This window comes from Antedon bifida, chromosome 3 (genome assembly GCF_963402885.1).
Source record: "Antedon bifida chromosome 3, ecAntBifi1.1, whole genome shotgun sequence".
NCBI lineage: Eukaryota > Metazoa > Echinodermata > Crinoidea > Comatulida > Antedonidae > Antedon > Antedon bifida.
In genome coordinates this window covers 20,521,614-20,547,033 of record NC_136228.1, presented here as the reverse complement: position 1 = coordinate 20,547,033, position 25,420 = coordinate 20,521,614, and the positions used below count along the sequence as shown (strand labels likewise).

General features: G+C 31.3%; 2 protein-coding genes across 2 annotated transcripts; both read left to right on the top strand.

The window, feature by feature from the left end:
• Positions 1-472: 472 nt before the first annotated feature.
• Positions 473-1,549, top strand: LOC144838204 (uncharacterized). Its single transcript, XM_078693559.1, has one exon. The coding sequence runs from the start codon at positions 473-475 to the stop codon at positions 1,547-1,549; it is 1,077 nt and encodes a 358-aa protein (XP_078549685.1).
• Positions 1,550-22,671: 21,122 nt separating this feature from the next.
• LOC144838545 (uncharacterized) lies at positions 22,672-24,099 on the top strand. The gene is made up of 2 exons (XM_078693951.1): positions 22,672-23,546; positions 23,634-24,099. The coding sequence occupies exons 1-2, from the start codon at positions 22,686-22,688 to the stop codon at positions 23,871-23,873; spliced, it is 1,101 nt and encodes a 366-aa protein (XP_078550077.1). The 5' UTR covers positions 22,672-22,685; the 3' UTR covers positions 23,874-24,099.
• The last annotated feature ends 1,321 nt before the right edge of the window (positions 24,100-25,420 follow it).

Sequence of the window (25,420 nt, the reverse complement as noted above, 5' to 3'; positions counted from 1 at the left end):
CATTTGTTCTGTTTCTACAGTAGCTTTAGTAGTTTTTTTTTTGCTAATTGGATAGAGAGGCAGCCTTTTTACACGTTAGTGAGTTTCCAAATATACACTATATGTTGGTAGTTTTATTTTTATTTATTTAAAAACATATTTATACAGGATAAAAACATATCAGGTATGATGTAGCTGTTAAAATGTGCTCTCATTGTACAATAAATGTTACCAATAGCCTACTGGTCATTCACCTATAGATAAGTGAAAGTTCCTGTTCTAAGAAATAGATGATATACCGGAACTGTCCCCAGACCACAAAGCAATCCATCATTGCTTTACTCACTCCTTAAGAAGATAACATTCTTCTATGTGAATCACTCTTCCATATTTATTCCTACTGTGTAGATGTGTACTTTGTATAGTTTATTACAATAAAGTTATTATAGTTCTAGATAGAACATTTGTATCTGCGTCAAATACTGTTATCGATATGGCTCACAATCCTACAACCTTAACAGGTTATGGGCCCAGTAAACGGCTTTTATTTAATGGAGACGAAACTAAGTACGAGTTGTGGAAAGTCAAGTTTCTAGGACACATACAAAAATTAAGTAAAATTATTGTACCGGAAAGCGAAGGTGGAGTAGCCGCTCCCGATGAGGCGAAGAATAATAATGCGTTCGCCGAACTTGTGCAGTACTTGGACGATAGAAGTCTATCTTTGATAATGAGAGACGCAAAGAACGATGGAAGAAAGGCTCTAGGAATCCTGCGGGAACATTATTTGGGAAAAAGTAAGCCAAGAATTATATCACTATATACTGAGCTTACCTCATTAAAAATGGACGAACACGAATGTGTAACTGACTACGTTATTCGTGCAGAAACAGCAGCTACAAGTTTAAAAACTGCTAAAGAACAAATTAGCGACAGTTTGCTTGTGGCTATGGTCCTAAAAGGACTACCTCAGCGATTCCGGACATTTGCGACCGTGATAATGCAAAAAGAAAAGGAGATAAACTTTACCGATTTTAAAATTGCGCTGAGAAGCTTCGAAGAGTCGGAGAAGGCTCAAAGAGAGACAAAAGATGATAGTGTAATGAACACACAAGAAAGTGAAAGAATTGTATGTTTTAAATGTGGGAAGCAAGGCCATAAATCTTTTGAATGTAGAAGTAAACAGGATCGAGGAAAGTGGTGTAAAGTATGCAAGAATAAAACGCATGACACCAAGTTTTGCAGGAAGAAAAGTAACGTCACTGATGGAGTTGAATTTGCATTCAAAGCAAGTATTAATAGTAATTTATGTAATGGTAATTTATTAGTAGATTGCGGGGCAACATCGCATATCATAAATGACAAATCAAAATTTATAAACCTTGATAAGAGCTTCAATCCAGATACCCATTTCATAGAATTGGCTAATGGCACTAAAACAAATGGGGTAGTCATTGGTAAGGGAGATGCTAATGTTCTAATATATGATGTAAATGGCAATCGACACAAAGTCACTCTTGAAAATGCTTTATATGTTCCCTCATATAAACAAGATATTTTGTCAGTTTAGGCTGCGGCCAGTAAGGGAGCACAAATTAATTTTGACAAATATTCAGCCCAACTTAAGGCTCCTAATGGCTCTAGCACAATGTTTTAGGGCACTGTAATTATGATGATATATTGAAACTACCTAATGTAGTAGATGGTATGAACATACATGGAAGATGTGATAAACCCAAAATTTGTGATATATGCACTATTAGTAAAATGACGCAAACTAGAAATAGAAAGCCTGATGTCCGTGCAACCAAACTCTTAGAATTGGTCCACACCGATCTGGCTGGACCAATTGACCCAGTCTCTAGAGAGGGATTTAAGTATGCCATATCATTCACAGATGATTATTCAGGAGCTGTGTTTGTATACTTCTTGAAAAATAAAAGTGACACTATATCTGCCACAGAAAGGTTTCTGGCAGACTCTTCCCCACTGGGAAATGTAAAGTGTATTAGGTCAGACAATGGTTCTGAGTTCACTTCAAAGGAGTTTAACTCACTCCTTACAAAGAATCGTATCAGACACGATACTTCTGCACCCTACTCCCCTCACCAAAATGGGACTGCCGAACGAAACTGGCGAACATTATTTGAGATGGGTAGATGTTTGATTGCACAGTCAAATTTAGGCAAAGATTTTTGGCCAGATGCAATTCTAGCTGCGGCATATATACGTAATCGATGTTTTAACAATCGTGTGCAACAAACTCCATATTTTATGATGACGGGCCGAAAACCCAATTTGTCCAACATGGGAGTATTTGGATCTGAATGTTATGCATACAAGCAAGACAAAAGTAAATTAGATGATCGTTGTATTAAGGGTATATTTGTTGGATATGATAAGTACAGCCCGGCTTATTTAGTATATTTGCCTGAGAGTGGAAAGGTAATGAAATATAGAATTGTTAAATTTAACACAAATAAGAGTGTTGAGCAACAGATCCAAACAGAAAGCGATGATGACGATTACATTCCATTAGATTCCAATAAGGGTAAAACTGATAATTCATCTGATATTGATAGGATACAGGAGACTACTGATCCATCCAATCTAGAACCCCAGCCTGAGGACCAAAGGGTAATTAATGAATCGGGTAACGAAAATGTAAGGTATCCAAGACGGGAGAGAAAACCTCCATCGTATCTTGAGGATTATGCTACCGATTTAGAGGACAATAATGACCAATTATTATCCAGTATTGATTATTGCTACCAAATTTCAGAGTTTCCTCAAACTTTTAGGGAAGCTATTAATTCACCAGAGTCCAAGTATTGGCAAACTGAAATGGCAGACGAAATGAAATCCCTTAAGAAAAATAACACATTCACTTTAACTACCCTACCCACAGGTATGAATTCAGTGGGAGGACGATGGGTGTACACTACTAAAGAAACTGCCGATGGTTCAAAGAACTATAAGGCAAGATATGTTGCAAAAGGGTATAGCCAAATAAAAGGTGTAGATTATAATGAAACATTTGCTCCAACTGCCAGTATGACATCCGTACGTATTTTGATGCAAATTGCAGCACAACATGATCTGATTTTACATCAGATGGATGTGAAAACTGCTTATCTTAATGCTCCAATTGACTGAAATTTATATGGAACAAGCAGAGGGTTTTGAAGTCCCTACAAATTCTAACAAAAAGTTAGTATACAAATTAAATAAATCATTGTATGGTTTGAAACAATCTGGCAGAAATTGGAACAATGTATTGCATACTTTTCTATGTGAAAATAATTTTGTACAAAACCCTGTTGATCACTGTGTATACACTAAATATGTAGAAAATGAGATGATTGTACTACTCATATGGGTTGATGATTTAATTATTGCGACAAGTAATGAGTCCATGATGACAAATGTTAAAGAAATGTTAAAAACTAAATTTCATATGAAAGATCTTGGTAAACTTTCATATTTTCTTGGTATTGATTTTAAACAATCCAAAATGAAGTCGATATATAGCAAAAATGCTAGACAAATTTGGAATGACCGATTGTAAACCAAGGTCTACTCCATGTGAACAGAAACTAGAATGTAATAGCCAGGAGGCCATTGACCCTACAAAATATCGTGAAGTTGTAGGTAGTTTAATTTATGCTATGACATGTACCAAGCCAGATATAGGCTGGATAGTTACAAAGTTGTCACAATATTTGTCAAATCCAAAAATTGAACACTGGGTGGCAGCTAAACATGTGTTAAGATATTAGATGGAATTGTTAGCGGATATCAATATGGGCCTATTCAAATTTTTGAAGATAATCAAGGCACAATTGCCCTAACTAAAAACCCAGTAAGTCGACAAAGGTCCAAGCACATTGACATCCGATATCACTTCATACGAAATGTATTAAACGATGGTAAAATAAATGTTGTTTACTGTCCAACAGCTGAAATGGTTGCTGATATTATGACTAAGCCAGCAACAAAATTTAAGTTAAGTAAATTTAAGAATTTTATTTTTGGACAATGATGTGTTGCGATACACACGTTACACAATGTAATAATGTAATACATTTTATAAAATTAATATGGTAAAATTAGAGTAACATTTTTATACTTTTATAATTTGATGAATATGCATGTTGTATTATATTTGATTTTTAATATTATTAGTATTACTGTAAAATTAAGACAAATGAGAACAAGTGGGAGTGTTAAAATGTGCTCTCATTGTACAATAAATGTTACCAATAGCCTACTGGTCATTCACCTATAGATAAGTGAAAGTTCCTGTTCTAAGAAATAGATGATATACCGGAACTGTCCCCAGACCACAAAGCAATCCATCATTGCTTTGCTCACTCCTTAAGAAGATAACATTCTTCTATGTGAATCACTCTTTTATTTATTCCTACTGTGTAGATGTGTACTTTGTATAGTTTATTACAATAAAGTTATTATAGTTCTAGATAGAACATTTGTATCTGCGTCAAATACTGTTATCGATATGGCTCACAATCCTACAACCTTAACAGTAGCACCTGTTTTACATATGGTCCTGTTTATAGAAAAGATTAACAACATGCATAAAAATCTTTAAAATTTGCTAAAACAGTAAAATAACAATACAAACAAAGACAAAAATATATGTATATTTACAATAAAAAAATTGGAAATACTACAAAAAGGAATAAAACAAATTTGTAATTGGCCTAAGCACGGATAGTGACTTAAAAAGAGCCAATAAAATAGTTTTAAGGACACAATTTCTAAAATAAATCAATAAAAATGTTCACAAAATGTTTATTGTGAAATATTTGTTTACAATTTGATTTAAAATTTAAATAATTGGATGATTCTTTTACATCCTGCGGTAGATCATTCCATACATGAGCGCCGGCGAATTTAAGTCCTCATTATTTTAACATTCGACTTAGGGGAACCATATTAAGAGTATCAGATTGTCTAGTATTATATCCATGTCTATCAAACACCATTTATATATCATTACATAGTCTTGAAGTTGCAGTACCATTAAAACATTTGAACATAAACATCATATCACATAATTTCTTCTTATTTGAAATGTTTTCCAAGATAGATCATTTATTATGTCGTCGCCACATGTTGTTTTATAATTAAAATTGTTTGTAACGATGCGTTCAGCTCTTTTTTGTAATTAAAAAACCTAAATTCGTTTTAATTGTCAATAACTAATTGTCTAGCTTTACATAATAAGTGTTATGGTTTTCATTAGGTGTTAAAAATCAGTATCGACATTATGTACCAATTTATATACCATCGTGTAAAAATACTAGAAGTTACGCGCGATTTACCAAATTTTTTGCCCTTACGTAAATTTATATATGAAAGAAGCCCATTTCAAGTCAAGCCTTCTATTCAAGATAGTATTTACATTTTTTTTCATGAGATATTTGAATGTCATTGTCATTGTCAAGGATCATGTTATCATATCAGTATAATTATTAATGACCTACCATTAATTATCTCAATAATCAAGCCTTGTATATTTAATATACAATTATTGTTTTCCAAATGGTACTTTGATTGCATCTTGTATCTTCTCTTGTCTGCTTCCTTGCCATGTTCTATGTACAGTTAGGACCTATTCTATTTAAATTCTTTGATGCAATGGAGCTTTTATGGACAATGTTGAATCGCAGATGCCAATAGCCTTATATTAAAATATTCCTTTTACACTGCCAGCAAAAATTTAAAGATTATACAGATTTGTATAATCGAATCACATGAAAAAATACATAATTAGTCTAGTGTAAAGATCACCTAAAGGTTATAAATGAAATTACCTTTGAGAGAAAATAGAAATAGACCCACATACTACATAAAATGAATTGCACACATAAAAAACAGAAATTCTTATAAGATTAAGATAAAACTTTAAAATTCTGCAATTGTATTTAATTATGGTATATAACAGTATTAATTTACATAGAGCTAAAAAAATACCTTAAAAATATTACATTTATATATATTTAAAACAGGTCGGTAAGATAATTCTTAGGGTTAAGCTTAAAACGGTTATTTTTTAACATTAATAATTGGTCATAGAGATCCACAGGCAGGTCTCTGAAATGTGGAATGTTACTGAGAAAAGGATGTTCTTTCATAAGGTACCTAAAAGAGGGGTTGTTAAAGAAATACAGTAATATTGTCATTGTTATTAAATAATAAATTAAAGTAATATGTCATTGTCAACTGGTCTACTTGTTATTAAAATCTTTTTCTATCCTATCATTTATCCAATAGTTCATTATATATAAACCATAGGCCTTCTGAACTTTTATTTCTATCTCTTGCATGGCTTACAAAATCTATGCATCTTGTCACCGAAATAATAATGCAGGTTTCTTGCATACCACTATTAGAAACAGGTATTAAATGATTGAAACACAAGCATTACTAACTTTGTCCAATCATGATCCAGCTATGATGTCAGAGAGGAAACAATTGTAGAGTCGAACAAAAAGATAACAACTTAGAACCAGTTTGAGGCATTCAGTAGGGAGTGGCTTGTTGCACGTTAAGCAACACATTTTTAGCAACTTTATCAAGATGTATGATGTACATCAAGATACCTGAGTCTCCTTTGCAAGTAAATGGTAACCTTAGTGCTACAAGTAACAACATCAGCATCAATCAATTGTAAGTAGATATTGTCTGTCTATACTAAGAAGTTGATTGTATTTGTGTTTCATGTTTAATTGTAAGTTTGCGTTGTACTAATTTGACAACTGTATAGATGATCTTGTATAGGCAAAGAAAGCCAATGCAATTATAAAAAAGCTATCAGATTTATCAAATTTTCCTTAGAAAAAAAGCGCATCTAATTTTGGCGATGATTCTGTTTGTCAGTTTACTATTGGTAATCCTTAAACACGTACCTAAGACATAAACAAACACATTTTTTTTTTGGTTATCATCATTCCTAGATGTCAAAGTCCATTCTTAAAGTAAAAAGTACATGCTTGATAAAACAAAGACTAAGTTTTTCACTTAAGTGCTGCTTATCTGGCAAGAAATATTTATTAATGCTAACCCAGTACTAGATTAATTAGATATTTTATATTTATGATGTCACAAGAAATATTTCATTTCATTTTAATTCTTCACATACAAAAGTTAATCAAATAACAAGAACATACTGTAGTAATGTTTAATTTAAAAAAAACAACAACATTATTAAAGAGAGATTACTGAAATTAAATAAGTAAATAAATGTTGAGTTGAGATAGTTGAGAAAAAAGGCAAATCCAGAATGTTATGCCTAAAAGCAAACAAAACAAAACAGAAAACGGTGAAAAAAAAACCATAAATCAATTAATAAATGTACTGTAATATAATTTTAGAATCCTTCTGAATTTGGGTCAATAAGATTTTTTAGCATAAAAAACAACTGGAACCACAAATAATTTTACCAACTGCTTTACTAGTTTTAATATTTAAAGACATTTGTTATTTATAATAATTCATAGTAATAATAACAATAGTTATATATTATGTAATTTCTTTTTTATGACTGTCCTGCCGGTAATTTTTGTCTTTGTCGTTTTGATGTGATTTAGGCCTTTATATTTTTATATATGGTTGCAAATTCATTAACAAAATCTATCACAGTTCAGTTTTACTTGGAAGATGTTTTTAATAAATATACCAAAAACCCATTTTATAATACACCTATTACGTAGTGTTTATTTGAGTGAGGTATTCATGTATAGTGGTCAGTAATAAGTGCGGATAAGTCACCATATTCACTGACTTATTAGCTGATTTTAAGGTAAAAATAAGATCAATCATGGTTTTAGACGAATTTGTGATACGTGTTGGATCGTTAATTAGCTGCGTCATTTTAAATGCTCATTAAAGAGAATCACTATCATTTACTGAACTTATTAGTAGACTATACTATATAATTGAATATTGTCATCACTATACCATATAGAAATACTAAATGTACATAATTATATAATACTAGTAATGTATTACTTTAAGAATGTAAAAAGCAGCCTGCTATTTAAACATATCCAAGTTTTTGCACTTTGTAAGCATTCAACTGTGGTACTCAGGTCAACGATGTAAAAAACAGGAAGCCATTTACCACCGATTTGTTGCAATAAAGTAGTTCCTTGTTAAATTATTTTTCAAAGAACAACTGAATGAACTCTTTGTTTGTTCATGGTATCTCTTAACTTAATGCGCCTTGTACGGAAGTTTGAAAGATGCCGATAGATACTTTATTAACATTTTTTTTTACATTTAGCAAGATACCTCCAAATTGTACAAAAATAGAAAATATATATATTATAGTTTTAGCTGTTTATGAAACCAGTATAAATAAAGAGTTATATAAAGTTCCTTCAGTGCTTTTTCCACCCTATGACAGTTTATTACATTATTGCTGAATACTAGAGTTAAATGTTGCAAATACTGTACTGAGTTACTAGCATACTGTTTTTTACACTCTTTATTTAAAAAAAAAGTAATATTTAGTAGGCCTACATGTTAGTATAATAATAATGTGCAGTTATTTCTTATGATATAGTGATGACTATATTAAATTATATAGTGTAGTCTACTTCTACAGTAAATGATGGTGATTCACTTTAATAAGCATTCGCAACTCATTCGATCTAACCTGTATCACAAATTAGTCCAAAACACGATTGATTTATTTTTTATTACTACTTGCTGTATATACCGTATACAATTGGAAGAAAAGCAGTTTTAATATAATAGATAATGATACTTTGAAATACGATATCCTGAATTCTCCATGCAAGGACAAATTTCCATGTGGTTCATTGTTAGCATTTTTTAAAAGAACGAATGATGAATACTTTGTTCATGGTATCTCTTAACTTATAAAACAGAATACGTTGGTTCAAATGTTATAATTTGTTCTTCTTGGCAGTAATCTATTTTGCTAAATGCATACTGTACACTGTAATCTGAAAAAAAAATCTTTATTTTCCTCCTAAAGAAGTTATTTTTAGATATCATAAACAACAAACAAAGCATTCATTACACTTGTTATTTGATTTTAATATGAAACCAATTCAAACTGATTCACAGAAATCTGAGGCTTGGCTTCCTGTTTTTTACATCGTTGATCTCAATACCAGAGTTGAATGCTTGTTTTTATTTAAAAAAACTGTGATAAAGCATACAAACAAAAAATAAATATTGTATTGGCCACTCCTGACCAACCCTGAAATGTAGGTTATATCGTTCTCAGTAAACTGGAAACAATTCAGATTAGGTCCTTTACTGACCCATTGCCTACCGAGATCAGCTCACATGGAAATGCAATCCCATGTTATATTTAGTCGCGTGCAACGCGACTCTACAGCTCACTATGTCGGTCGGTTGGTCTGTCGGTCGGTAAACACTAACTTGAAAACGCGACTGCAGCGATGTATATGGCCTTGTTGAATAGTACCAAGTTCTTTAAATTCACATGTGCATTGTACATTCAAGGGCTTAATAATGGCTTTACATCTGATCGATGAGGAAAGCAGTACATATTACCGTATAGTACTAGATGGTCCACTAATAAATTTGATACATGATAATAAATAAACAAACTTATATAGTACTACTCTATTAAAAATAAACCAGCCCACTATTTTTAAATTATTATAATTATTACGATTTTTGTTGCACTTAGTATAAGAGCATTCAAGTCAGGTTCTCAGAGCAAAATTATTTTTTCAAAGAACGAAGGAATGAACACTTTGTTTTTCGTGGTATCTCTTAACCTAATAGGCCTTACGCTTGGGACGGTTCAAATGTAGTAAATGTTCAGTATCCCTGTAATACGAAATCTTTAAAAATCACCATATATTTTAAAATGTATTTTTAAATCTTCCCAGTAGAAATATGTTGACCCATCATTCCCAACCCACAACATCTCAAGTTTTCAAATTCAAAATGCGACTTCCGCTCATTTTTATATCCCATACAGTATATGGTTACGTGCAATAACAACAAAATTGTATAACGAACAAATATTCAAAGTGGGTAATTTTCGCCGATAAATTAAATCCAAGGTGGTAGATTATGTTAAAAACTTCATACAATTTTGGTCACTTTGATACCCCATATTGTGTATGGATGCGTGTAAGCAATACAGACATTTGTAAAACAAACAAACGTACAAACTCTTTCTCTTTTATAATATATAAACACATTGCTATATAATTATAAACGTTTTTGCACTTTGGAATAAATGCAAACATTCAACTTTGGTATGGAGATCAAAATTTTAAAAACAGGAAGCCAAGCCTCAGTTTTCTGGGAATCATGAGTTTGAATTGGTTTCATATTAAATCAAATAACAAATGTAAACAATTATGAATGAATGCTTTGTTTGTTGTTCATGATATCTTTTAACTTAATAGATCTTTAGAAGGAAACTTAAGAAAAAAGATTTTTTTTTTAAATTTCACAATTAGCAAAATAGGTTACTCGAGAAGAAGAAATGATAACATTTATTTTACTGTGAACCAACTCATTCTTCTCTTTAACAACTGGAATAAAGTGTTGGCAAGGCAACTCAATGACAACGTATCAGGTTTCCAAGCAAAATACATAGCAAATAATTTGGGAAGATTTCAATTTCAGACTTGAAAAAGTTGCTACATACAAAAACATTTTTTTTAAATAAATTGATACCATACCGTACCACCCAAATATTAGGTTTCATGGCTAGAAATGGCATATCTTAATTGGCATATACTTTTAGTTTCCTATCAAATCAGAGGATGATATTTTTTTTAACAATTTTCTTCACAGAATAACGATTGACAATATAAGGAAGTTAGTTGTGAAGTCTACAGTAGAACATGGCATCTACCAAAGGTATGATATACAGTATGTAATGACCCAACTTTAACAAAAATAGAATATCTTTCTATAGTTACCACCAGATAGACTTGACTTCATTAGTACTATGAATGGATGATGGTCTGAAAACAAGAAATAAAATAAATTAAAATAAAATAAAAGCTAGATGATCAATAAATTTAATTGAATTGAATCAAACCCTTTATCCGATCATTATTGTCCCATGTTAATTAATAAGTCCTGTCATTGTAGATATTTTAATCTTGGTGTGGTATACCTATGATAAAATAGAATGGTTGTATTGTGGGGATGTTGGGTTAATAATAGGTACAGTAGTCATGCTTAATTGATTTAACAATTTTTTTTTTTTTTTCAAATCTCCATCTGTACTATCTTGCATCTCATTTGTATATTATAGAAATCTCGGAGCAGGATTTCAGGCAACTGGTGACTTATATAGCAATTTGGTATGATCGAAGTGGATATCTCACAAGATTGAAACTTTTATACAAAGACCATCTGAACATGTCTAATGTGGAGTTGGGTAAAGCTAAAAGTGTTATAGATCTACTACAAGATTTAACAGGATCTGGAAGTTTGAGTTCATCAAATCTTACTATTTTATATGACACAATAAAGATAACCAAGCAATTTGGCTTCAAGTCAAAAGTTGAGAATCAACCTCCAGAAGATATTGAGAAACATGTGATATCTTAATGGTCGCAACAATGGTTAGAAAAAAAATCTATGCTTCTGGGCTCTCCTTCTAAGCTAAAAGCTAGAAACTCTATTTACCTCAGTCTTGATGACTCTCCTATCCAATCTGTTACCTCTCATAAACACCTTCGCATTATCATTGATAATACTCTTACCTACTTCTACCATTAAAGTTTAAAAAATCCAAAACAAAGCTATTCGTATCCTTCTCCAACATGACATAACAGTATCGATATCAACTTGACTGTCTTACTTTTAAAGCTCTCCATAACCTTGCTCTCTCAATTACTTGCTAAGATCACATCTAATGGCCGCATGGCAGATCATTCAAATCAGATCATCACTCCTCCTTCAAATTTCTGAACCATCTTCTTATTTAGTTGCTTCATTTCCTGTCTTTTCTTCTGAGATGGTCAATTTTATTTTATTTAATTCTTTTAATTTTTTATTCTAATTTTGTTGTGCTTTTATCTTTATAAATTATATTTAATTTTTATTGTTACATGTTTATGTCTCGTCATGTTGTATTTTTATAAGGGTTCCTAATAATCAGCTGGATGGACCATGTTTAAATTATTTGTTAAATAAAATAAATAAAATTAGGTGTAATCTATTTAACGTATTGCATATTAATTAGGTTATTCATTATTCTAATTTATTCAATTGGCAATAGAGTCAATGAACAAAGAGTGAAGAGACATTAAATCATGCAATTATACATACAGCATAGGTGTCATTGTGGTTATTTAGTATATTACATATTCATTAGGTTATTTGTTATTCTAATTTATTCAATTGGCAATATTGTATTGATATTTTTGTTAAACTTAGATGTGGAATCAAATGAAAAAGTAATGAAGCCTGTAATGGAACAGCAACTATCACTAACAGATAAAGGTATAATAACATTGAATCTTGTGTATAACACATAGGAATATTTTAATTATATAACGTACACCAATTACCGATGCAGAAGCTCACTAAATCAAGGTAAAATCTGAATAATTTATCAAGTTTGTGCTGTAGTTCAATTAGTCATATTATTTACGTCTTCAGATACCATCTAGATTCATCCTATGTTGATGATCAGTTTAATATCAAATTGGAACACGCATTATTTTATAAGATTGATACATCCTAATATTTTATAAGATTGTTTTATTTTAATTTTTGCAGACAAAACTGAAGCAGATGCTGATGCCTTGTACCTTAAGGATAAGTTCCAGACTTTAAAATCTGAACTTAGCAAAATCTATAAGGATCAGTTTTACAAGTGGTTAAGATTCTGCCTGTTTGATAAGATATGTATGGAAGATTTTACCCGTGATGACGGTACAGGATTTTGTTTATTTAATGAACTTCAACGAACTGGTAAAATCACACCTTATAAATTTACTGTTCTGTTGGATATTGCAATTTTAACCGGATTCAGGGAAGCTGAAGATCTGGTAATTCAATATATGGTAGATAACAATGTTGAACCTGTTAATGACGAAAGGCTGTCATTGTTTCGAAAACAACTATTCCAGGTTTTAAGAGACAGTGGGAAAAATGAGTTGAAGAAAGTTAATCATAATTATGATGTACTGAAAACATTTAAATCAACAAATATTTGGGACTCTGTGCTAATACTAGAGAGAGAAAAACTCCTAAACACACCTGCACAAATAGATAAGTTTGGACATCTGCTTGGAAAATCCACTGCACAGAGACTACACGGTATGTTATTTCTTTTTACTCACTGTGCCAGTAAAGAAATATCAAAAATATCAAAACAGCTCGAGTTTGATTAAGGACCTTAAAGATAGAACAATCATTCACGAAAAATGTTCTGGGACATATTTCTTAAATTTATAAAGAATTTCTTCACTTCCTTATTTTGTCATTGTCACCTTTCCTTTTTCCCATTCCTTTTCCCCATTCCTTTTTTCCTTTCCCCATTACATTTCTAAAATATTTGTAAAAATTAGGGGGTTTTTTTTCAGAATAAATACTAGTCCAAGCAGTTCAATGTGATGTTCTAAAAATAATATTTATTTTTATTTAGATGCAGAATCGACTGAAAGAGTAATGCTATCACCAATAGATAAAGGTATTTTATCAATTTTAGCAACAAAAATAAAATTGAATTTACGAATAATATGCCAAAATCTAAATTTACTCCAATTAATTGTATAATTGAACTTGATTGTAAATTATGTTTTGTGTCATACAATTGGACCTGAAACATACTGTAATTGATTGTATATTTTGGGTGGCATAAATAACTACAGAGAAGGTAAACTCTTTCCTAGACCAGAATTAAGTTATAACAAAGTTATGAATTACTTTATATTTATATTTTCTATAAAAACTTTCATAGAAAAAATGCTGTTTCATTTCTCTTTACTAACTTGAAACTTACATATTTTATTTAACAGTTATCAAGACGTTTTTGAAAGAACACAAAAAACAATCATATCAATGTATGCACCTACTGGAAACAGCAGTTTTTAATGAAGAACACAAAGTTAACATTGCTGACGTATTCACAGATCTCAAGTTACTTCAATCTACAACGCAAAAACTGGTTGATCAAGCAACGAGGCATCAAGATGCTAAGCCTACCAATTTAGTAAATGTATTGAAGATGATAAAATATAGAAGTTCATGTAAAGTTCTAATAACAGGTAAAGGGGGGATGGGAAAGACAATGCTTCTCAGATACATTACCTATAACTGGGCTAACGGTAATGATGATACTTTTGCTGACAAAGTATTGTTTCTAATAAATATCAGAGACATAGAGCCAGGAAAAACAATCATAGATACTATTGTAGATGACATTGACCTTGAAAAAATTCCTAAATCTGTAAAAGAAAAATCCAGAAAAGATCCTACAGAATTTATTAAAACATTCATGACAGAAAATGAGAATGAAATAGTTATACTATTAGATGGATTAGATGAGTTAAAGCAAGGTGCTAAAAATCCACTACAATTTTTGAAATTTAAATCAGACCATAAAAATACCACAATAATAACATCACGGCCTGAAAATATTACAACATTTGTTGACAACTGTAATGTACATGTTGAAATTAATGGATTTAGTGAAGAAAGTATGAAGCTTTATATTCAGAAATATTTTATAGAAAATTCTAAATTAGAAAAAAAATTTAATCAGAAAATTAAAGCTTATTTCATACAATAATTCTGATTCAGAAAATTCAAATTCAAAAGATTCCAATCCTGAAATTTCAGATTTAGAAGATTCAAGTTCTGATAACAAATATACTGATTCCTTTAGAAATATAGATATAATTGAGTTGTGTTCATCTCCTTTATTATTACTTCTGATTTGTAGCATTTGGGAAGAATCAGAAAAGCTTTCCAATGATTTGTCAGATCTTTTTAAAGAACTAATTTGTTGCACTTTAAATCAATATTTATCAAAAATAAATAGTCAGGACACTATATCTGCAATTGTACATTTGACCAAATTGAAGATGAGTATAAAACTGCTATCCTAGCGTTAGGCCAATGCATTTATGAACGACTAAAATCAAATGAATTGATAATTGAAAAGTCTCAGTTCCAAAATATGGTTAAAAATAAATCAGTAGCAGTCTTGGCACTCAAAATTGGATTTGTTTACAAAAAGCCAGCTAGTAAAAAAAGAGATAAAAAAGAGATGTATGCTCCCCCACATAAGCTAGTTTCAGAGGCATTAGCAGGGTTTTACCTTGCTGAAAAGTGTCAATCAGGTGATTTGAAGGAGGAAGAGTGTGAAATGATAATGTTTAATAAATATCTACATATGACAATTATATTCACAATAGGATTCCTAGGTGCTGATGCTGGTAAATTTATGAAACATTGGTTGAAAGTGAAAGCTTCAAACTTGTATTCACTAGCAAAGTATTTCAGATACATAAAAGCAGAACATGAACCTTCTGTAATAGAAGAATTGGAAGCAAAAATATCAAATGATAAAGTACTAGAAGAAACATGTTTAGAAATGTCCAAGTCTTTTAGATATGCTCTAGGTTATATTAACCCCTTGGGTGAGCAAATAGCAACATCACAAATGAAATTAGTACAACTTATGAGCAAATGTTATAGTTTTTCGAACAGTGGATTTCAGTGATTATGGAGAAAAGACCCACTAAACCATCTACAGAATTTTGTACTATGGTAGTTCATTTCTTAATATTCATTTATGCACCAATAAGTGACGATGAAGAAGTATTTAAATTAGATTCGTTTGTGAAAGACAATGAGATTGATACTATGTCATCTATAATGGACAAATTTCAATTTCAATACGGCTTTAAAAACATTTCATTTGATAAATCACAGAGTCCTAATTTCTTGGTACATTGTTTGAAATATTCACCCAACCTGAAAAATATCTATTTGAAACGTTACAGTATAACCACTATTACATTAAACCAGATTTTTGAAAATATCTTGTCACTTGACGTAAAGCTCCATCTTAAAGAGAATGATTTAAGGAATATTGATGATGTTTCAATTTCTAAGTTGGTGAGTCTAGTTGATCAGTTTACATTTAGTGACTGTAACTTATCAGCTGATCACCTAAATGTTATTGTAAATTTCTGTCATTAACATGGTAGGATATTGACATGGAAAAAGTTGAATTTAAGTGGGATTAACCTATGTTCAATTGAAGGATCAAAATTAGCTAGTTTATTAAAATTTTCTCCACAACTACAACAACTCGAAATGAGAAATTGTCGTCTCTCAGGTAGTATTATAAAAGATTTATGGAATGAATGTGATAAAACCAATGTGGTATTGAAACCTGACATGCTTGATCTAGGGGAAAACAATTGGTCAGGTATTGATGGTAGTACACTATTTAGATTGTTGGATTCAAATGTTATGACTTATTCTACTTTTGTATGGAAATATTATAGCATGTCAGTTGATAACCTAAGAGGTCTTGCAGATGAACATGGTAGGATATTGACATGGAGAAATTTGAGTTTAAGTGGGCTCAACCTATGTTCAATTGAAGGATCAAAATTAGCTTGTTTATTAAAGTTCTCTCCACAACTAGAAAATATTGATATGTGTAATTGCCATATTTCAGGTGCTATTATAAAAGATTTATTCAATGAATGTGATAAAAATAAAGTTGTATTAATACCCCACATGCTGTATCTAAAGGGAAATAATCTTTCGGAAATTGATGGTTGTACACTATTTAGGTTGGTGGATCTAGTTTATTTGAATGATGACACTTTTAGATAGCGTGATTATAGCCTGTCAGTTAATAACCTTAGAGGTCTTATAGATGCCTGTCGTGAACATGGTAGGATATTGACATGGAAAAAGTTGAATATAAGTTACTTTAACCTATTTGCAATTGAAGGATCAAAATTAGCTAGTTTATTAAAATTCTCTTCACAACTTGAACGTCTTGATATGAGAAATTGTCATCTCACAGGTGGTATCATTAAAGATTTATTGAATGAATGTGATAAAAACAATGTGGTCTTGAATCCTGACATGCTTGATCTAAAGAAAAACAATTTGTCAGGTATTGATGGTAGTACACTATTTAGGTTGGTTGATCTAATTGATATGGATTATGACACTTTTAAATGGTGTGATTATAGCCTGTCAGTTAATAACGTAAGAGGACTTGCAGATGCCTGTCATGAACATGGTAGGATATTGACATGGAAAAAGTTGAATTTAAGAGGGACTGACCTATGTTCAATTGAAGGATCAAAATTAGCTAGTTTATTAAAATTCTCTCCACAACTTGAACGTATTGATATGAGAAATTGTCATCTCACAGGTGGTATCATTAAAGATTTATTGAATGAATGTGATAAAAATAAAGTGGTATTGAAAACTGGCGTGCTTGATCTAGAGACAACCAATTTGTCAGGTATTGATGGTAGTACACTATTTAGGTTGATGGATTCAAATTGTATGAGTTATTCAATTTTTAAATGGGTTGATTATAGCCTGTCAGTTAATAACCTAAGAGGTCTTGCAGATGCCTGTCATGAACATGGTAGGTTATTGACATGGAAAGAGTTGAATTTAAGTGGGATTAACCTATGTTCAATTCAAAGATCAAAATTAGCTAGTTTATTAAAATTCTCTCCACAACTTGAACGTCTTGATATGAGAAATTGTCATCTCACAGGTGGTACCATTAAAGATTTATTGAATGAATGTGATAAAAACAATGTGGTATTGAAACCTATCAAGCTTGATCTAGAGACAACCAATTGGTCAGGTATTGATGGTAGTACACTGTTTATGTTGATGGATTCAAATTGTATGAGTTATTCAACTTTTAAATGGGTTAAATATAGCCTGTCAGTTAATAACCTAAGAGGTCTTATAGATGCCTGTCATGAACATGGTAGGATATTGACATGGAAAGAGTTGAATTTAAGTGGGATTAACCTATGTTCAATTCAATGATCAAAATTAGCTAGTTTATTAAAATTCTCTCCACAACTTGAACGTCTTGATATGAGAAATTGTCATATCACAGGTGATATCATTCAAGATTTATTGAATGAATGTGATAAAAACAATGTAGTATTGAAAACTGGCGTGCTTGATCTAACGGAAAACAATCTTTCGGAAATTGATGGTAGTACACTATTTAGGCTGGTGGATTCAATTTGTATGAGTTATTCAACTTTTAAATGGGTTGATTACAGCCTGTCAGTTAATAACCTAAGAGGTCTTATAGATGCCTGTCATGAACATGGTAGGATATTGACATGGAAAGAGTTGCATTTAAGTGGGATTAACCTATGTTGAATTGAAGGATCAAAATTAGCTAATTTATTAAAATTCTCTCCACAACTAAAACTTCTTGGTATGAGAAATTGTCATCTCACAGGTGGTATCATTATAGATTTATTGAATGAATGCGATAAAAACAATGTGGTCTTGAATCCTGACATGCTTCATCTAGAGACAAACAATTTGTCAGGTATTGATGGTAGTACACTGTTTAGATTGGTGGATTCAAATTGTATGAGTTATTCAACTTTTAAATGGGTTGATTATAGCCTGTCAGTTAATAACCTAAGAGGTCTTGCAGATGCCTGTCATGAACATGGTAGAATATTGACATGGAAAGAGTTGAATTTAAGTGGGATTAACTTATGTTCAATTAAAGGATCAAAATTAGCTAATTTATTAAAATTCTCTCCACAACTAAAACTTCTTGATATGAGGAATTGCCATCTTTCAGGTAGTATTATAAAAGATTTATTCAATGAATGTGCTAAAAATAAAGTTGTATTAATACCTCACATCCTGTATCTAAAGGGAAATAATCTTTCGGAAATTGATGGTAGTACACTATTTAGATTGGTGGATTTAAATTTTAGGAGTTATGCAACTTTTGAATGGATTGATTATAGCCTGTCAGTTAATAACCTAAGAGGTCTTGCAGATGCCTGTCATGAACATGGTAGGTTATTGACATGGAAAGAGTTGAATTTAAGTGGGATTAACCTATGTTCAATTCAAAGATCAAAATTAGCTAGTTTATTAAAATTCTCTCCACAACTTGAACGTCTTGATATGAGAAATTGTCATCTCACAGGTGGTACCATTAAAGATTTATTGAATGAATGTGATAAAAACAATGTGGTATTGAAACCTATCAAGCTTGATCTAGAGACAACCAATTGGTCAGGTATTGATGGTAGTACACTGTTTATGTTGATGGATTCAAATTGTATGAGTTATTCAACTTTTAAATGGGTTAAATATAGCCTGTCAGTTAATAACCTAAGAGGTCTTATAGATGCCTGTCATGAACATGGTAGGATATTGACATGGAAAGAGTTGAATTTAAGTGGGATTAACCTATGTTCAATTCAATGATCAAAATTAGCTAGTTTATTAAAATTCTCTCCACAACTTGAACGTCTTGATATGAGAAATTGTCATATCACAGGTGATATCATTCAAGATTTATTGAATGAATGTGATAAAAACAATGTAGTATTGAAAACTGGCGTGCTTGATCTAACGGAAAACAATCTTTCGGAAATTGATGGTAGTACACTATTTAGGCTGGTGGATTCAATTTGTATGAGTTATTCAACTTTTAAATGGGTTGATTACAGCCTGTCAGTTAATAACCTAAGAGGTCTTATAGATGCCTGTCATGAACATGGTAGGATATTGACATGGAAAGAGTTGCATTTAAGTGGGATTAACCTATGTTGAATTGAAGGATCAAAATTAGCTAATTTATTAAAATTCTCTCCACAACTAAAACTTCTTGGTATGAGAAATTGTCATCTCACAGGTGGTATCATTATAGATTTATTGAATGAATGCGATAAAAACAATGTGGTCTTGAATCCTGACATGCTTCATCTAGAGACAAACAATTTGTCAGGTATTGATGGTAGTACACTGTTTAGATTGGTGGATTCAAATTGTATGAGTTATTCAACTTTTAAATGGGTTGATTATAGCCTGTCAGTTAATAACCTAAGAGGTCTTGCAGATGCCTGTCATGAACATGGTAGAATATTGACATGGAAAGAGTTGAATTTAAGTGGGATTAACTTATGTTCAATTAAAGGATCAAAATTAGCTAATTTATTAAAATTCTCTCCACAACTAAAACTTCTTGATATGAGGAATTGCCATCTTTCAGGTAGTATTATAAAAGATTTATTCAATGAATGTGCTAAAAATAAAGTTGTATTAATACCTCACATCCTGTATCTAAAGGGAAATAATCTTTCGGAAATTGATGGTAGTACACTATTTAGATTGGTGGATTTAAATTTTAGGAGTTATGCAACTTTTGAATGGATTGATTATAGCCTGTCAGTTGATAACCTAAGAGGTCTTGTAGATGCCTGTTATGAACATGGTAGAATATTGACATCGAAAGAGTTGAATTTAAGTGGGATTAACCTATGTTCAATTGAAGGATCCAAATTAGCTAGTTTATTAAAATTCTCTCCACAACTTAAAGCCCCCTTCCCTACGTTTTTTAGATCTAATTTAAGATCACAAACTATATTTAATGTAAAAATAATACTATATGGTCCTATTGCGATAACTTTTTTCGTCTTTAAACGGTTAAAAATGTGAAAAATAAGTCGATTCTAATAATTATAGCGGCCCGCTATAAATCCCAAAATGCATTGCGCGCGGATTGATATTTTTGTTTTTTACCTGTAATTCGCCCACTTTTCGATCGATCGTGAGGCCAAAACAAATGGAAGACTCCTAACTTTTCAGCGAAAATACCGGGTTTTCCCCAATTTGTATCAACGGAGTCTGGCAAAAATAGAAAGACAATTAATGCAGCAACTATACAACGTCAGGCTAGGTATATAGCTAGCGTACGATGTTCGTACGTTACCGATGTTTACCAGCTAGGCCTAGGCCTACAAAACTAAGCCTAGCTAGGCTAGGCCTAAGACCGTCCACGAGAGGTCGATCGCCGCGAGCTACTTAGGTAGTGCATTGTTTCTCACTTTTTATCATAATTTACCATAAAACGTACATTTAAGACAAGGAATGACATGGTTTAATGTTTTTAAAGTGATATATATGTATTATTTTCCAAAAAACGTCCAAAATTGCAGGTAAGGGGTCTTTAAACATCTTGATATGAGAAATTGCCATCTTTCAGGTAGCATTATGAAAGATATGTTAAATGAATGTGATAAAAACAATGTGATATTGAAACGAGACATGCTTTATCTAGAGGGAAACGATCTTTCGGAAATTGATGGTAGTACACTATTTAGGTTGGTGGATCTAATTTATTTGAATGATGACACTTTTAAATGGGTTGATTATAACCTGTCAGTTAATAACCTAAGATGTCTTGGAGATGCCTGTCATGCACATGGTAGGATATTGACATGGAAAAAGTTGAATTTAAGAGACCTTAACCTATTTTCAATTGAAGGATCAAAATTAGCTAGTTTATTAAAATTCTCTCCACAACTTGGAACGTCTTGATATGAGAAATTGTCATCTAACAGGTGGTATCATTAAAGATTTATTGAATGGATATGATAAAACCAATGTGGTATTGAAATCTGGCGTGCTTGATCTAACGGAAAACAATCTTTCGGAAATTGATGGTAGTACACTATTTAGGCTGGTGGATTCAATTTGTATAAATTATTACCGGTATAGTTTTAAATGGTGTAAAATTCTCCCCAGAATTACATTATCTTAATATGACAAATTGCCATCTTTCAGGTAGTATTATAAAAGATTTATTGAATGAATGCGATAAAAACAATGTGGTGTTGAATCCTGACATGCTTCATCTAGAGACAAACAATTTGTCTGGTATTGATGGTAGTACACTATTTAGATTGGTGGATTCAAATTGTATGAGTTATTCAACTTTTAAATGGGTTGATTATAGCCTGTCAGTTAATAACCTAAGAGGTCTTGCAGATGCCTGTCATGAACATGGTAGGATATTGACGTGGAAAGAGTTGAATTTAAGTGGGATTAACCTATGTTCAATTGAAGGATCAAAATTAGCTAGTTTATTAAAATTCTCTCCACAACTTAAACATCTTGATATGAGGAATTGCCATCTTTCAGGTAGTATTATAAAAGATTTATTCAATGAATGTGATAAAAATAAAGTCATATTAATACCTCACATGCTGTATCTAAAGGGAAATAATCTTTCGGAAGTTGATGGTAGTACACTATTTAGGTTGGTGGATCTAATTTATTTGAATTATGACAATTTTAAATGGTGTGATTATAGAATGTCAGTTAATAACCTTAGAGTTCTTATAGATGTCTGTTATGAACATGATAGGATATTGACATGGACAAGTTTGAATTTAAGTGGGATTAACCTATGTTCAATTGAAGGATCAAAATTAGCTTGTTTATTAAAATTCTCTCCACAACTTGAACATCTTCATATGAGAAATTGTCATCTTTCAGGTAGTATTATAAAATATTTATTGAATGAATGTGGTAAAAACAATGTGGTATTGAAGCGAGGCGTGCTTGATCTAACGGAAAACAATCTTTCGGGTATTGATGTTAGTACACTGTTTAGGTTGGTGGATCTAATTGATATGGATAATGACACTTTCAAATTTTCTGATTATAGCCTGTCAGATAATAACCTAAGAGGTCTTATAGATGCCTGTTATGAACATGGTAGGATATTGACTTGGGAAAAATTGAATTTAAGCGGCCTTAACTTAGCTTCCATTGAATTATCTAAACTAGCCTCATTATTAAAATTCTCTCCACAACTAATATATCTTGATTTGAGTAATTGCCATCTTTCAGGTAGTATTATAAAAGATTTTTTTAATGAATGTGATAAAAACAATGTGGTAATAAAACCTGAAATGCTGAATCTAGAAGAAAACAATCTGTCAAAAATAGATGGTGTTTCACTCTTTAAGTTGGTGCAATGTATGACTTATTACACTTTTGAATGGAGGCATAAGTATAGCCTGTCGGTTGATAACCTAGAAGAACTTGTAGATATCTGTAAGGTTAACGACAGCAAGTTGACATGGAGTTATTTAGATTTAAGTGGACTTAATAAACTGGTAGGATCCACTTTAGCTGGTTTAATACAATTATCTCCATTTCTGAAACATCTCAGTTTGAAAAATTGCAATCTTCCAGGTGGTATTATAATGTCTATATTGAATGAATGTGAAGGAAATGGATTAGTATTGAAAAAAGAAATGATGAATCTGAAGGGAAATAACTTTTCAGATATCAAAGATGAAACATCAGTTGCTAAATTAAAATGGATCAGTAGTAGTCATATTTCGTTTTCTAATCCAGTCTCAGATTTAGACAACGTAGAAAATGAAAACTCAAATTTAAACAACTTAGGAAATGAAAACTCTAATTCAGACAATTTCGAAAATGAAAACTCTAATTCAGACAGCTTGGGAAATGAAAACTCAGATCTACACAACTTAGGAAATAAGTCAAATTTAGACAATTTAGGAAATGAAAACTCAGATTTAGACAATTTAAAAAACGAAAACTCAGACTTTGACAACTTAGGAAATGAAAACTCAGATTTAGAAAATACAGAAATCTCTGATGATCAAAAATCAGATTATACAAACACGGATCTAGAAAACACTGACATCTCTGATGACCAAGACAATTCAGATCTAGGAATAGCAAACAAATCTGAAGTGGCTCTAATGTATATTTTCAATTATTTTTTACTATTTATTTTGCTTATGTATATTTTCAAGTTGTTATTTGGCCTACAATTCTTTTAGTATGATAAATCATATTGCTTTTTATAATATCATACTGAAAAGGGGAAATCGTTAAGAAGGTTAAAGATGTATTGTCCCCCGAAAATAATTCTTAAACATTTTTGTTGAATATCCCGTAATAGTTATCCACTTTGATTTACCTAAAAAGCTGTAATTTTAACATAGAACCATTGTTGTTTTTCACCAATCACAAATAATTGATATTCTTTGATTTAATTTTTTCTATAGAAAGTCTGTAATACATAATCTATACAGTAAATTCAATAATTTTAATATCAATTATACTTTCTAATTTTTCTACTTTACCTGTTATTGTCGTACAGCTTAAGTAGACATTACAGTTTTTCAAAAATATAGCACTGCAAACTTTTGTTCACATTTTTGTAAGTTTGTAATCCATGGTTGTATTGGCCTCAGATTCATCATAAATAAGTCATATTTTTTTCGCTTAGTGAAGAAATAACATTCTTGAACGATGGTGTGGGAGTAGTGGTTGTGTCTTGTCTTTGTGGAGAGGAGAAAAGGAGTTATTTATGAGTTAATGATGCTAATAGTATATAATCAGAATGTGCGTTAGATGAGAATTATGCCGGGCAGAAGGCCCTACAATTAGATTTAGGGTCAGGAGTCATTCTGTACATCTCTATCAGCACAACTACATTTTCAAATTTGCATGATTTATGTGATATGTACTTATATGGATTTAAAACAGGATATTTGTGTCTATTTCGTGCCTACTTACCTGGATAACTGACATTAGCTCTTTCCCTATGAAGTGAGGGACAATATTGAAGCAGGTCAGAAATAAGTTAGATACGTTGAAAATCGTTGCCCTTGCTCCCATTGATGCAGGGCAGAAATATCATTGATACGTTGGAAATCGTTGCCCTTGCTCCTATTGAAGCAGGGCAGAAAAATTATAGATACGTTGACAATCGTTGCCCTTGCTCCTATTGATGCAGGGCAGAAATATAGATACGTTGAAAATCGTTGCCCTTTTTCTGAAATGAGAGAAAGTTGTACAACCCCAGTTAAGTCATACTTAAAAGACACTTCTTCTTTGTCTGAAAATAATATAATATGAAAACTGTAGAAAGGTGTAGCAAACTGTAGCCGCCAGAGAAAACACTCCTATTGAAAAAAAAACCATTTGTTTTGGTCCCAAAAGTGTCCCTTAAATAAAATTCTACTGTATCTTAATTATACTGAATAATGTAGCAGTTATTTTATATCTTGTATTTGTAGTTAAGTTTAATGTTGAAGTATATATTTATACTGTGCACAGATCACTTGCTTTAAGTCATGTTATATCTTGTATTTGTAGTTAAGTTTAATGTTAAAGTATATATTTATACTGTGCACAGATTCAATTCAATTCAATTCACATTTATTTACTCATCCTTTATAAATATAGTTTCATAGCATAAATGATGGATCACTTGCTTTAAGTCATTTTATATATTGTATTTGTAGTTAAGTTTAATATTGAAGTATATATTTATACTGTGCACAGATCACTTGCTTTCAAGTCATTATTTCTGAATCTA

Bases quoted from the DNA above. Each gene is read 5' to 3' on its own strand.
- LOC144838204 (XM_078693559.1), top strand. From the start codon at position 473: ATGGCTCACAATCCTACAACCTTAACAGGTTATGGGCCCAGTAAACGG.
- LOC144838545 (XM_078693951.1), top strand. From the start codon at position 22,686: ATGGATAATGACACTTTCAAATTTTCTGATTATAGCCTGTCAGATAAT. The intron at 23,547-23,633 runs CTACACAACTTA...GAAAACTCAGAC, and splicing joins TGGGAAATGAAAACTCAGAT to TTTGACAACTTAGGAAATGA.